The sequence below is a fragment of the Colobus angolensis genome, unplaced genomic scaffold (assembly GCF_000951035.1).
Source record: "Colobus angolensis palliatus isolate OR3802 unplaced genomic scaffold, Cang.pa_1.0 Scaffold306, whole genome shotgun sequence".
Taxonomy (NCBI): Eukaryota; Metazoa; Chordata; class Mammalia; order Primates; family Cercopithecidae; genus Colobus; species Colobus angolensis.
In genome coordinates this window covers 2,331,677-2,346,379 of record NW_012116333.1, presented here as the reverse complement: position 1 = coordinate 2,346,379, position 14,703 = coordinate 2,331,677, and the positions used below count along the sequence as shown (strand labels likewise).

Below are 14,703 nucleotides of genomic sequence, written 5' to 3'. Positions count from 1 at the left end.
ACAAGGGCTGTGAGTACATGAGGCAGGACATGGCTGGATGGTGGTGGCTACTACTTTGAATTATTTTCTTGCTTTGTATTATTATATATTTTTTAGATTCAAGAAGTGAAACCATTAGGCTAACAGGCTTCTTTCCTGAAATTCTTTCCTTCCTACAAAGCCTCCCAGCAAACCCACACTGGATGTGCCATCCAATCTCCAAGTCAACCTCACACCCTCCTCACATTCCCTTTACCTGGGAGCTGAGCAAATCTCAGCATGTCATGTGAGACCAGACAGAAAGATGTTAGTTTAGCACTAACTGCAAAAGGAGCCCCCTCCCCACCCTGAGTCCTCATGGTTGCACATGGGGAAGGCTAGAACAAAACATCTCCACACAGAACCACAGTTCAAGTATCAACAGGGCCAGAATCAATTAAATAACCACCTAACTTGTGCTTTCATCAGTATGTCAACAGGGGAATGCACAACCTCATATTGCTAAGTGACTATCTTCACAGGAGACAGAGCCAGCAGAGCAGAAGGTCCAGGTGAAACTTCACAATTTCACCCGAGACCTGGCACGTAGACGGCAGACGCTCTCACAATGGTGACAACATGTGTTAGGATCAGAGCTCTACCTCTGTTGACTGCTATTAGTGTAATTCTAGGCAAGGTATTATTTAGCCTCTCTGAGCCTCAGTTTCCTGGTCCATGAAAGAATACTCTCTATACCCAGAGCTTACAAGAGATTTCGATGACATAATCACACTAATAACTAACATTTGTTAAGTGCTGGTCATATTTCAGGCACTTTCAAACACTTGATATGTCCTAAGTCGTTGGATACAACAAACTTGTAGGATAGATATGAACACAAGTAATTAGTTACTACATATCTATTGTAGTGTCTAAAATCAGATCAGTCACAGATAAACACCAGCTTTCACCAGTTTGACTAACGATGTCATCATCTGCATCAACATCAGGTGGTAACTGAGGGTTAAGCCTGATATTGAAAGCACAAGAAGATGATGGGGGAGCATTTCACTTCTTCAGCCCTCTCCTTCACTCTAACCCCAGGAGAGAATGTCCTCACACTGCACACACTCTTTTGAGAAAGCAAGGCAAATGACAAGGCATGTTGTACCTGTTTGGGCACCTGTCCAAAGTTGCTGACAAACCCCAGGATGGTGCTCTTGATGAGGGGGTCAGTAATGCTGCTGAGGTCCACTCTGTCACCGTAGAAGTAGGGGTGGAAGATATTAACAGCGTCCACTGCAGCTGGACCCTGCTGCTTGTGCCCAAAAATAAGGTCTATCCAATGGTGGAGGTTGGCACTGACAAAGTCACTTTCCAGGGCCTGAAACAAAAACCCAAAGAGCATTAAAACCCAGGCCACTTATGGACCCATGCACTCTCTGCAAGGGGCACATGCTTCAGGGTATTGGCCCTGCACAGAGGAGATAACTGATGGGCCCCTGGGCTTGATAAGCACAAAGTGGCAGGATGAGCCAGCCACCTGAGGGCCACCCTAGTCCTGCCTCCAGCCAGCAGCAAACCAGATCTGACTGTTTTCACCACCCCAGCTCAACCATGTCATAAAACAACCATGGTGTCCACAGTATCTATGAGGTGCAGGCCTGGGAAAGACATCTAAATGGAAGAGACAAGGCTGAAAATAAAGTCTTGGGGTCTTGCTGAGATGTGACATATGAAACAGGGAGAGCTGGTTCTGATCAGAGAATGTCAGAAGGTTGAGGCTAAGTGCAGTGATCAGGAGAGCATGCTCTGGAGGACAGGGGGTGTGGGTGCTGCTGTGTACACATTCCTTAACATCTCTGTTCCTTGGTTTCTTCATCTGTAAGATGAACAATTGTACCTTCTTAGCTGGTTCATGTAAGAATTAAGTTGTGTCCACGGCTGACACACAGAGAGCTCCAGGAGTTAGGTGATTTCACTGAGCACATACGGTGCCAGGCACCGGCTGTTTCACAGGTGTTGTTTCCTCCCATGAACACTGCCTGTGATGGCGGGTATAATTAACTCACTTCTAGGGCAGGCTCATGTGATCCTAACACTCCAGCTGCCAGTTTTCATTCCTCAGAACCCCACAGGGGGCATCCAGTCTCACTGAGCAGATCCCACTTCATTCAGGTACTGGGAAATTCTGGACATGGGTGTGGGCATCTTCTAAATCATCCCTGGCACAGAAATGATAGAACCTACTTCTGAGGTGCAGCTTAGCCCCCAGGAATGTGAACTTCCTTCACTGGGGCAGCTGTGTCTAGCTGGGGGCATGCAGCAGGCAAGGAGTTTCTCACCCATGCACTCACAGACCTGAGGAATATTCTGTCCATGCTCAGGCTCACTGTCCCCAGATGGGAGGACAGGAGACATTCTCAACTCAAACACGGAGCCTGGATCTGAGTTTACAACCTTTAAATGAGAAGTAAACCTCAGCCCATTTAGGACCACAGCTCCCACTGGAAGTCAACAACATCTGCCCCTCATGAAAGGTGACATCCAACAGGAAACAAGGAATTTAGCATAAGAGCCAAGCATGCTGGATCTTTCATGCATACAGCCCAGATGGGTGGCACTGGCTCAGAATGGGGGACCCAGGTTGGCAATAATTCTCATCAGGTGTCACATATGAGCAAGAGAAAGTATGGCCCGGTGTCTGGATATCACAGTCTATCTGAGAGGTGGCACCTGTCTCTACTGAATAGAACCCAGCTTCAGGGCTAGGTCCCCAGAGCCTCAAGATGTTCATTTGGGATTGTCTGGGCTCCCCTTGTTGGTCTTCTGGGAGGACAAGCTGCCCTATACACCTGGATCTGGAGAAGCCAGTCACCTGTGCTACGTTAGCTTTTCTGAGGTCTATGATTAAAGTGGCTTTGAGGGCAAGAAGGCCACACTTGAGTCATGTCATACGAGGGGTAATGAAAGATATGACTCTCCCAAACCTATCACCTGACTTGGGGCATACCTCATGGCCTTCTGGATATGTTTGCATGAAAGCATTTGTTGGTGTTTGCCACAGAACCACTAAAGGCATAGCCGGGTGAGGGCAGATCATAGGCCAGGACAGCTGACCCTTTTGCTGGCCCTTCTTCCTACCTCTTGCTAACCAACACATATCCCACATCCTCAAGCTCTTCCCAAACATTCCTCCACCTCCTTTCCTTAGATGAAGCCTGGCTTTCCCCAGGGCCACCAGTTCCCCTTCAGCAAGTTCAAGTGGTGGCCACTTGCTGGACACAACCCATACGTCTGGGGCCAGGACATGGGGCTGGTGTCTCCTCAGTCCTTATTGCCACCTCCAGAGTATTGGTCCTCTGTCCTCTTGTAAAAAAAAAAAAATCACAAAACATCTGCTTCTCTGTGCTGCATGAGATCTAGCTTTACCCACTCCTCATCCTCACTGCTGTCTTCCAACAACTTCTCTCTGTTCTCCTCATTCATCAAAGATGGTGATTCCCGGCCATATTTTCCCTTCTTCTCCATGATCTGCCATCATCCTCAGTGATTGTGATCTCTGGCCTCTTGGTTCCTTGAGCTCCACATCTCCAAAGACTTTTGCCTTCATTCCACCTAAAGTCACCATTCCCATGGCCACACTTTTACCCATGTCAGTATCCATAACTGCCTCATCTTCTAAAGCACTCATTCAAACACCCACTTGGTGAAAGTCACATCCTCCTCAACTTGCTGGATGTTTAAGTACTTCCGAAGGCTCTTCTTCTACCTTGTCACAGCCTCAGGTCCCCTTGTCTCTTTTCTTCTTTGCAGTATATCATCACCCACATGTCTTTGGCTACATCTTTATCCAGCTTAGATGTAGTGGTCCATCATTCCAGTAACACTCTGGTCAATTGAATCATGTGTACTTCTGTCTTTTATCAGACTATGGCTGCTGCTGCCTGCAGGTTACATTCACTCTGGCCCAAGTACTCAAGACAGTGGGCTCTGAGAGGGATGACTCCTATCACTGAGTTTCCAGAGGCAAGAATAAAACAAGAAGAACTTTCTCTTTGCAGAAAAGGACAGGAAAAGGCATAGGTTTGTTGCCACTAGTCAGACCTGCCTCCGGTTATTTTTACTTTTTAGGTGTAATTTACACACAATAAAACTTGCCCTTTTAAAATGCCCAGTTCAAAGTGTTCTTGTAAATTCATGCAGTCATGTAACCATCACCACAGTAAAGAAACAGAACATTTCCCTTGGCTCAAAAAGTCCCCCTGTGTGTTCCTTTGTGGTCACTCTCCTACTTCAGAGCTTAGGAACCACTAATTTGTTTTCTGTCCCTATAGTTTGCCTCTAAATGTCACATTTCATGCCTGTATATAAAAATCACATGATATGTAGCCCTGGGTTATGGCTTCTTTCATGTAGGATAATGCATTAAAACTCATCCATGTTGTTCTGTGTAAACCGATTCAGTAAATCTGCTCCTTTTTACTGCTGAGTAGCATTCTGTTGTGTGTGCATGGACATACCATTTGTTTATCCATTCACCAGCTGATGGACATTTGAGTTTTGTTTTTGACTAGTCTGAATAAACCTGGTGAAGATTCATGCACAAGTTTTTGTGTGGACGTGCTTTCAATTTTCAAGTGAAAATGCTGGGTGATATGGCAAATGCACCTGCAAATTTGTAAAATTTACCAAGCTTTTGTACAAAGTAGGTGTACCATTTTGCTTTCCCCACCATTGATGTCTCACGCATTCTAGTTGCTCCACATTTTCGTCAACTATTGGTTTTGCTGGTCTTTTCAATTTAAGCCACTCCTGTGGGTATGTCACAGCATCTCATCTCGTGGTGGTTTAAATTTATTTCTCCCTGGTGATCAATGATGCTGAACATCTTTCATGTGCTTAAACTAACCCAGAAATTTGATTCAGCATGTGTCCCTAATGACCTCTGGTCTCTACTCATGTCCAGTTTTTTGGGTGATAAGCCAAGTTCTGCCCAGTCCTAGAAAATCTTTGGCCAGTGGGAGCCCCTGGGAGGCTCAAACCCTCTCTGAACTATGCTGAGCAGTGAGGCCCAGGGAGTGGACATTCTTGTAGGGCTGGCTGAGGACACTGACCTCACTTCCTCCAGTGAAACCCTCACCAACCTGGCACCTGGGCAGGGTCTAATGGAGCTCCTGAAACAGCCCAGAGCCCAAGCCTTTCCTTGCCAACCCAAGGCATAGACCCCACCCCTTCTTTGGGTTTTCCAGACATAAGCCTCACAGTGTGGGTCATTGGCCCTCCACTTGGACAGAAAGCCTCAGTAGAATTTGAGGGGATGTTGAGGTCCCCAGCAGGATACCAGGGGTCCTGGCCTGACTCACCTGTCTGTGCAGGCTGATGAATTTCCGAGGGTCCCCATCAGCCCAGGGAGGGAGCTGCACATCTCCTAGCGCAGTCCCGTCCTGCATGCAGCCTGCATGGGATGAGAAGCAGCAGAGATTTGGGTAACTGGGGACTCAAACCAGGCTAGGAACTGGGGGATGTAAAATGCATGCTGCATAGGATTGCTGATTTTGTGTAGGTCAGAACATGAGTTATATTCTCTGCAGACCATACTGCTTTCAACCTTCTCTGCCTGGAATGACCCCTCAGCATGGCCTCTAGGCCTTTGCCTCCTCCAGGAGGTCCTCCTTGCTTCCCAGGCAGCACTAGTGCTTGCTTTGTAAGTTGTCTGAAATGATTTCAGTGTCATCACTGTGGTACATCTTTCTCTCCACTGTACCGTGCCTTTCTTCTGGGTGTTTTTTACACAGCATTAAACAATCAGGAGATACAGTGATAGTGGTGCAAGCTGGCAAATTCTAAGCACCTGAGTCCACGCCAGGAGCTAGGCTAGGCCCCGGCCACAAGTCACCTCACTGAATCTTCATTCTAACTCGATAATTTATGCATTTTCTCTCCATTTTTAAGGGGAGAACAGCAAGGTTTTTAGACAGATTCCCCTGACAGTAGAAAGAGGAGGCTGGACTTGACCCAAGTCTCCCTCCTCTCCATTAGCTGCCCAACCTTGCTCAAGCCACTTCACTTCTTTGAGATTCATTTTCCACCTGTAAAATTTAAGGTGATGACAGGAATTATTTCACAGGGCTGACACAACGATTAAAGGAGAAAATACATATCACATGCTTAGAACGATGTCAGGCATATGATGGCTACTCCATAAATGTGAGCTACAGTCTTGCCTGACTTCAGAGCCTGCAAGAAGCAGCTGGAATAAAAGCTCCCCTGCTCTCTCTGGGCTACAGAGCTGCCTGGCCTGGCCCTTCTCATCACTCATCTCAGCCTGCCACCTCCTCAACAGGTCCTTCCTGAGGACCAGAGAAACCCAGGTCTTGCTGAGTCATCCTCAAACCATTTTCCTACCTATTTTACTCATAGGACTTCTCAGCATCCAACAATGTTTCACTTACAATATAGAAATTGTCTACATTTTCTCTTCCCTTTTTCCTATCCTCACACAAAATGTAAATATCTTCAGGGTATGCCATCCCAGAAGACCCAACTAAATCCCCAGTGCCTTAAAAAAAAGGTCCCTGTATACAGTAGGTGCTCAATAACCATTTGTTCTCCTGACTTCTCTGAGGACATTTCCTCTCTTGGCCTCCATTGCTGGTAGGAGCCATCATCTCTGCAGCTGAGCCCATCATGCCTCCTGCAGAAGTCTGGCTTCATTTCCAAGGCAGAGTGGGTACTCCGGTCAGTGCTCTAACTCCAGGCTGGCCAACCATCTCCGCCTGGCTGCCACCCTCCCTGAGTGACTCCTCTGTGGGACTCCTCACGCTTTGGGGGATCCATCCTTTGCATTTGTTCACTTCTTACCTCTGACGCATGTGAGGTGTCTAATGATTTGAACACCACCAAGGTCCCCATGTTCCACAGGTCAGACTCACGGGGCCTGGCTCACTGTCTGGCCTGCTCCTCATGGATGTGGGCTGCATATCTACGGCTGAAAACCCCTGCACAAGGTTTTGCAAGGACTAATCTTGCAAGGACTTTCTTTGCAAGGACTAATCTTTGCAAGGACTAATCTCCTCCCCTGTACCCTGCGCCAGGGCTGCATCTGGTCTGGCTCAGGTGCATGCCCTTATGTGCTGTCTGGAGGCAGAAGGAGAACACTGAAGAAGGGGGGATCTAGAGCCTGAGGTATGCATTGGTGATGGCTCATGCATGTTGTCTGCAGAAGATGATTACCAGCCAGGCCAGCATCCACAGCTGCCCACACCCTGCCCAGGCTGTGACCACTCATCCACTCTGCAAATTGCCCTGACTCAGCAATTTGTTTGCAGTGGAGGAACAAATTGGAATTATTTCAAAAAAACAGGAATTATTTCACAGGGCTGGCACAACGATTAAAGGAGAAAATACATATCACATGCTTAGAAAATACATATCACATGCTTAGAACGATCTATAGCAGCAAGAAGCCCTGCTGCATCCTAGGCTGGGGCCTGCAGTTCAGGAAGGAGCTGCCATAAGTGCCTGTCCAGCTGCCCTGGGATCCCACCCAGCAGTCTACCCCAGGAGACCCAGCATCTCTGGGTCCTGCCCTTGGAGTCCATGTGAACCCATTTGTGGGACATGGAGGAAATGGAACTTGTCAGGAGCAGAAGTTTGTCCAAGGTCTCGAGACAGCAAGGCAGTGCCAGACCTGGGCTACACAGAAGAGCCCAGGTTGGTCTCAGCCATGGCCTCACTGCCAATTGAGGCCTGGGACCATCGGAGGAAAGGTCACGGGTGGGGTGGTGGCTCAGCACTGTCCTGGCAGCCTGGGGCCAGCGTCCTTCCTCAGCAACCACCTTTCCTTCTGGGCACTGCTACCCCGTGGAGACCTCACCTGAAGTGCATGTGTCCTGGGGAGGGCCTAGCAAAGGTCCAGATGATATTGGTCATCACCCAGGGGCTATGGGAAAGAGCACCCTGCAACACCACTCACCCAGCCTCACCAGGCCTCCACTCACCGAACTCCACCCCATTGCAGTTGGTTAAGAACTCAGGCAGGTAGAAGAACTCTGGGGTCAGCTCCCTGACGTCACTCATGTTCTCTCTGGAGGCCGACTCCCATGTGCTCTTCACACTGTGGAACATTCTGTCTGCCACGTCGAAGCCTCCACCCTGGAGGAAATGGAGCCAACATGACCAGCTGCTCTCACTGGCACCCTCCTGCTGGCCAGGCACCATGCATTCTGCCTTGGAGGCACAAGTTCCACCATTAGCACCTCTTATTCACTCTCTCCACACACGTGTACCCATCAGCCCAGATGTGTGTGCCATGGTTCTCCAGCCACCAATTCCTTTATTACTCTCTGGAACCTTGCTCCAGAGCTTCAAGGTGGAATGCATGATCCGTGGTAATCAATCCATGTTTCCCTGCCATGGAAATCTGAGTTCATATCAGAAACATCTGAGCATTTCCAAGACTGCAGAGGGCCAGCTCTGAATTAGGTGCTCCACACGAGGCAGCAAGAGTGCCAGTGACTGGGACTCAGCTCCTGGGAGGCTCATGGTCAACTGCCACAGGTAGGAAATAAAGAACCAACCATAGGACAAAGAAGTGGGTGAACATTCTATGTGGGAGGTCAGCAGGAGCTTCCTGGAGAGGCGCCCTGGAAGTGAGTCTGGAAGCCTGCTGATGGGGAAGATGGCAGTGTTCTGAGCAGAGAACAAGGCTTGGGTGAGCAGCAGGGGTAGGAGGAGAGCAAGAAGCAGAGGAGGGAGGAGGAGGGAGGAGAACTCGCTAGGGCAGGGCCCTGGTGACATCCAACACACAGCTCATGGCATTTGGTGGGGGCAAGTGGTGGGTAGGAAGGAGACTCTGGGACCAAGGGTCTTGGCTTCGATAAGAGAGAATGGATCTGAGGGTGGAGAGATGGAGAAATTTCAGGTTCAAGGGGCAAGAGGCTGGTCCACAAAGGACACGATGTCCACAGCCTCTGCCAGGGCCAGTCCTGGTCCCAAGGCCCATGGCCACAGGTGGCCTGGTACGGCCCCAGGCCTGGCTGTCGAGGTTGTGCCATGTAAGAATTCAGGCACATTCTTTCCCTAGATGCCCTGATTCTCTCATCTGAATTGTCAAACTCTTCAGCTGATGGTACCCTTATTCACCAGGTGGTCTTGGGGGTTGGGAGGAGGCAGAGAGGTGCCTCCCTCCAGGTCCTGGTTGGAGAAATGAAGGCGCTGGGGGCGGAGGGACTTCAAGAGAGAGTTTCTGAAATTGGGCCTTGGGTCTGTGTAAGTTTTGGGATATCCTTTTCCCTGGGATTCAATAGTTCACTTGTCCCCATCAAGGCTGGGCCTTTGTATAACAAAATCTTGTCCTCCTTCTGCCATCTTCTGCAGAGCACGCATGTGGAACAAGGGGCAGGGCCACAGCAGTGCCTACTTTGTGCCCATCACTCCCTTCCCTGCTCAGAGGGCTGAGGGTCTCCATCTGTATTTACCCAAGGAAGCCTTGGGGGCAGCTGCAGGGGTGCATGGAGGTGAAAAAGGGCAGGCGCCTTCTCTTGGCATGCCTGGTCCATGCTCAGATGCTCTCTCCTAATCCTCACAGTAGCTGCATGAGGAAGGAATTGGTATTTCCATTTTGCAGACCAGAAAACGGCGGCTCCTCAAAGTGCACTGATTTTTCCCAAGGCAGTGAATGGCAGAACTGGGGCAAACCCATGGATGCAACTCCACAGGGCATGCTTTGTCCCATGCCAGATTCCTGGGGGAATCCCTGGACCTGGGACCAACTTGATCCACTACGTGTGGGCCACGGGGGAACTCAGCTCTTTCTGAGAGTGGGGAACCTACCACACACCCAAGGTGGCCACACCTGGACATCTTGAGGGTCATGGTCTGGCTAGTCCATTTACTGAGTCAGACTTGATCAAGTGAGATCTGTGGGTCATTCCCCACACAGGGACAGGGACACTGACTCAAGCAAACAGCGCATGGGCAGCTTTAAACATGTGGCTTTTCCCCAAGGTCGCTTTGCTCTCGGTTGAAATTAGGGAATGACGTCCACCATCAAATTTAAATTGGAATGGAAATAAAATGGGGGTGGGGTGTCGAAATAAATCTTCACCTAATGAGTCACTCATTGAAATGTATTAGGAGCATTGTGTATTTAATCTGCAGCCCAAGCCTTACATCTGCGGGAGATTGATGACTTCTCCTCGTCCCGTTTCCCTTTTGCAGCTTTTATGAGTGCTGATGGTAGTCTCCTGAGAAACAATATGATTTGGTAATAAAAAGATTACCTGTATTAAATAAAAATAATATATACATACGAAATATTGTTAGTGCTACAAATCTGGTTAAAGATATTACCACAAAGAAAACTGTTATTTTTTTCACAGCTGTCTAATGCATTTTAGCAAAAGTAATATCTTTAAAACTTAAGCCTGTATTATTTATAAAGGAAGCAATAACTGATTTTCCTATTTCCTATATTAATAAATGTATTTGCATACATTTGTTTCAAAATTAATGGGTTTTCTCACTTCTGCAATACAAAAGAAAACACCAAATTCCCTAGCAGAAAAAGTGGAGTTGCTTTGTTACTTGTATTATAAGTCTGTGGGTTGATGTAAACTCTGGTGGCTGCCAGAGAGGAGTCCCAGCTAGGATTAAATTCTCAGAAAGGAAGGAAGGAGAAAAGAAAGAGAAGAGGAAAAAATGGGGCAAGAAGGTAAGAGGCAGAGAGACCCAGTTAAGGTTTAAAGAGCACCTATCTAAGGCAAATCCAGACCCAAATGAAAGAAACCAACACAATTACATCTAGAACTTGGAAGGGAACAAAATGATCAGAGAGAATTCCTGAACCAAGAGCTGCTCTGGAATCTGTTCTGCAACAAATCCGACCTGTACCCAAATGAACTGTAAAAAATAATAGCAAGGTTATTATTGTTAACAAAGGAACAATTTCTTATTGGCAGAAGGTTTTCCCATGTGACATTTAGGCCAGAAGACAATGGAGCCAGCCAAGCCTAGAGGATTCTGAGGCAAAAGATTATAGTTGTTGGATTTTGGGCTCAGTTAAGACATCACTCACATATAAAGATGCAGGAACATTTTGAATGTTGAAGAGTCCAGAAACAATATAGTCCTAGGTACCTCTTCTCATTTAAAATCCTTTAGGAGGTGCTAAATATTGCTAAGAGATGAAGCAAAACTGAGGGCAAAATAATAGGAAAAGAAGTGGCTATCAAGGACTATTCCTGGACATTGATCCAAGTTAAAATCAGGGGATAGTCTATAATTATGGTATGATGGTTAAAGCTGAAAAACCTGAAAAGAAATGTTCTATATTAAAGGAAGTACTCCTTTCATTAGAAGACACAAAGTCTATGTACACCATTGTCTCTGGATGGGCATTTCAATCACTATTAGACATTCTGAAACTCCTCTCCAATGTGGCTTTGATTCTTGACCCGAATTCACAGGAAATTTAGTAACTGCACATGCTGAAGGACACCGAGATGCACAGATATTTCTATAATATGTGCTAGGAAGTCTATTCTTCCTTCCTGATGACACTGATCCAAATCAACCCGCTGCCACATCTGGATATGGAATTGGTTTTATCAACAGGCTGACAACCCATTCTCACTGCAGATATTCTTCCCAGTAATTTAAAAGTACCCATGCAAACGACTCACTTACAGGACCCCATTGATATATCAGTTGATCTAACCTGCTGTCTTTAGCCCATCAAAGAGGCAGTGTGCAATGGTGGAAAGCACATTGGCTTCAGAAGCAGGCTGACTTGGGCAGGAATTTCAGTGCCCACTTACTTGCAGGATGAACTCGAGTGAGTTTCTTAATCTCTTCAACTGCCCATGCCCTTGTCTGTGAACCTTGGATGATAGCTCTTGGTGTGAAAGCAATTGTGTGTGTGTGTGTGTATGTGTGTGTGCGTGAGTGTGTGTGTGTGTGTGAGAGAGAGAGAGAGAGAGAGACATATCTCATGCAGTGCAGCAGGCACATAGAAAGAGGTGTCAAATGAACCCAGCCCCTATGTCCTTTTCCCTGCACAGACTAGGATTAGAACTAGGGAGCAATCCTCAGCTTGGGCCCTGATCTCAGTGTGCCTGGGGAACGCAACCAGGAGCTCTAAAGGAGAAGGGGATGGAAGTTATGGAAGGTAGGATGTAGGGTACAGGGGGAAGTGAGGAGAGGCGGGATCCTCCAGTGCCAGGGATGGGGTAGGAGGGTGGGGAATCTGAAGGACTGTGGGATGACAACAGGAAGGAGAGCCTGCACTGTCAGGGCAGCTTTTGGCAGCAACAGCACTTCAGAAGTAACAGGGCAAATGTGTGAGGGGAAAGGAAAGCTGGACCCAGCATTCTCTGAGCCTCTGCAGGAAAAAGCCAAGCCCTGACACGCTACTGAATAAACTAATGGTGTAGGACCCTCATGGCACTGGGAAGCCCACGCACTGGTCCAGCTGCCTCCTTGGTCTTGCTCTCTCGGAGGACGGGATGACCCCAGAGTGGCCATTAGCTTTCCTTCCTGTAGGTCGTGGCTCTTTTCTAAATGAGTGAACCCACCAAGGCTTGCTGAAACTATGCTGCCTGCATTAGGAGGAGGAGGGTGGGCACGTAGGGGACACTCAGGTCAGCCAAAATGGTTCATACCATATCTCCTTTAGTCCTCACCACTCACCCAGCTAGGGGCTATTTTAAAGGATGAAGAATCCAAGGCTCCGTTGTTCAGTAATGCCAATTAGAAAGTTGTAGAGCCAGGAGTTTATCCCAGGACTGTCTGTCCCTATTGCGTGTGCTTTTCTAACACTCTTCCTCAAGTCTGTATGATAAAAACCACACAGTTTTGGAGATCCCGAATGATTCTCCTCAAGTCACAGTTTGGGCCCTTACAGACCCCACATCCTCACGCTGTAATCAGAGGGAGGCTGGCGGTTTCTATGTCTAGCCCCGCAGCCCTGGCTGCATGGGGTTGGCTGGCCCTGTGTGAGGTTTAGGGTACCAGGAGGTGGGCTGCTTGCCTCAGAGGCAGGGGATGAGCTGCAGGCAGCAAGTGAAGAGGCAGGCATGGTCCACCTCGGTGTGAGCATAGACAGACTCCTCACCTTCCCTGGCACACACTCCACCAGGACTCCTGGCACTGATCCCTCCAGGAGCTTCTAAGTCAACAGCCAGGATGGGCCAAGTGCTGCCCCACGGTTCTCCGTTCTTTCTGCAGTTAGCATCTGTCTTGTACAAAAACCAGCCATCTTGCCTCAGGTGGTTCACAAAACCCTTCACCACTGCCGGTAACAGCTGACTTCACATGGGCTGTGACTTAATTAACACAGCACTTTATTTCTGTTTCTTATTAAATGCAACAGCAGCCACCACTGCTGTGTCTTTGGTGGGTGCCGGCGGCTGGGTCTGATCTCAGGCCTGAGAGCAACTGGTGCTTTTACTGGGGCAGAAACAGGTGCTTGGGCTGGGACCCCAGCAGGGGCCTGACCTCCTGGTGACTCAACTTTCTGGAGGCTCACAGACACTTGCTGTAAGCAGGCAAGACTCCTAAGAACTATAACATTTTCCAGCCTGGGCAACATAATAAGACCCCATCTTTACAAAACGTGTTTTTTTTGTTTGCTTCTTTGTTTTTGTTTTTTGTTTTTGGTTTATTTGTTTATCCAAGAATGGTGGTGCACATCTATAGTCCTAGCTACTCAGGAGGCTGAAGCAGGAAAATTGCTCGAGCCCTGGAGTTCCAGGCTGCTATGAACTATGATCATGCCACTGTACTCTAGCCTGGGTGACAGAGTAAGACCCTGTCTCAAAAAACAAATGAACAAAAGAACTACAGCATCCTGGGGCTGCTGCTGAGGGAGACAAGCCCTCTGCCCTGGCAGACAGACGAGTTCACACCTCCAAGAAAGTGGGGAAAACAGAGCGCAAAGCTGACCCACGCCTGGTCACAGTGCCTGCATGTGCCACCTGCTCAGATCACACAGTACATACATATACCATATTTTCTGGATTGTAAAAATCTTATGGTAATAACAGGCTTGGAATAGAAAAACAAATGAACACATCAAGGACATAAGTATGCATCAATTCTAAGACCAGCTCAAACTTAAGAACACTTAAACCTGAAGGGAATAAAACACTCCTTTTACCCAGGGTTCAGAATACACTGCACAGCAACAGGGGGTCTCCGTGCTGTCCACAGTCTCTGCACAGTGCAGGGTAAATGGGCCACAGTGCCCACAGAACTCCATGCCTGCCTCTCTGCAACCCAGCAGACCACCACACTGGGTGTGCCACACAGGCATACAGTACTTGACAGCAAAGGTGCTCCATGGCAGAGCTGTTGTGCTGCCTGTCACTCTGCACTGGGAACACCAGGCGCCACGCTGCACGTACATGCAGCCGGCACACTGCATGTGTGCTGCAGCACCGGGTGACTGCCTACATGTCACACCGCATGCATGTGTGCCTGTGCTTGATGATGCACGAGGGACTCCCCACTGTTCTACTGAAAATGTGGTCTTGAAAATGGCACATGACCCTTTCCTCTGAGCACTGTGTCCCCTCTGGACAACCTCTGTAGAGCCCACCTTGCTTTATTTACCATGAGTGTTTTAGGCTTGGTGGCCCCAGGGCTAGAACCCATCTCATCTCCCTTGTCATTTCCTGAGGGACGTGACCTCCCAGAGACTCAGTATCCTGAGATGAATCACAGCAGCCTCTCACAAGCTTG

At 48.3% G+C, this 14,703-nt stretch overlaps 1 protein-coding gene across 1 annotated transcript in view; it reads right to left on the bottom strand.

Moving 5' to 3' along the window:
- WDFY4 (WDFY family member 4) overlaps positions 1–14,703 on the bottom strand; it is a 312,399-nt gene that overhangs the window by 17,766 nt on the left and 279,930 nt on the right. The window contains exons 52-54 of the mRNA XM_011950358.1: positions 7,962–8,115; positions 5,325–5,416; positions 1,130–1,342 (exon numbers count right to left, since the gene is read on the bottom strand). Coding sequence (XP_011805748.1) covers positions 1,130–1,342; positions 5,325–5,416; positions 7,962–8,115 — 459 coding nt within the window. The remainder of the gene's footprint in view (positions 1–1,129; positions 1,343–5,324; positions 5,417–7,961; positions 8,116–14,703) is intronic.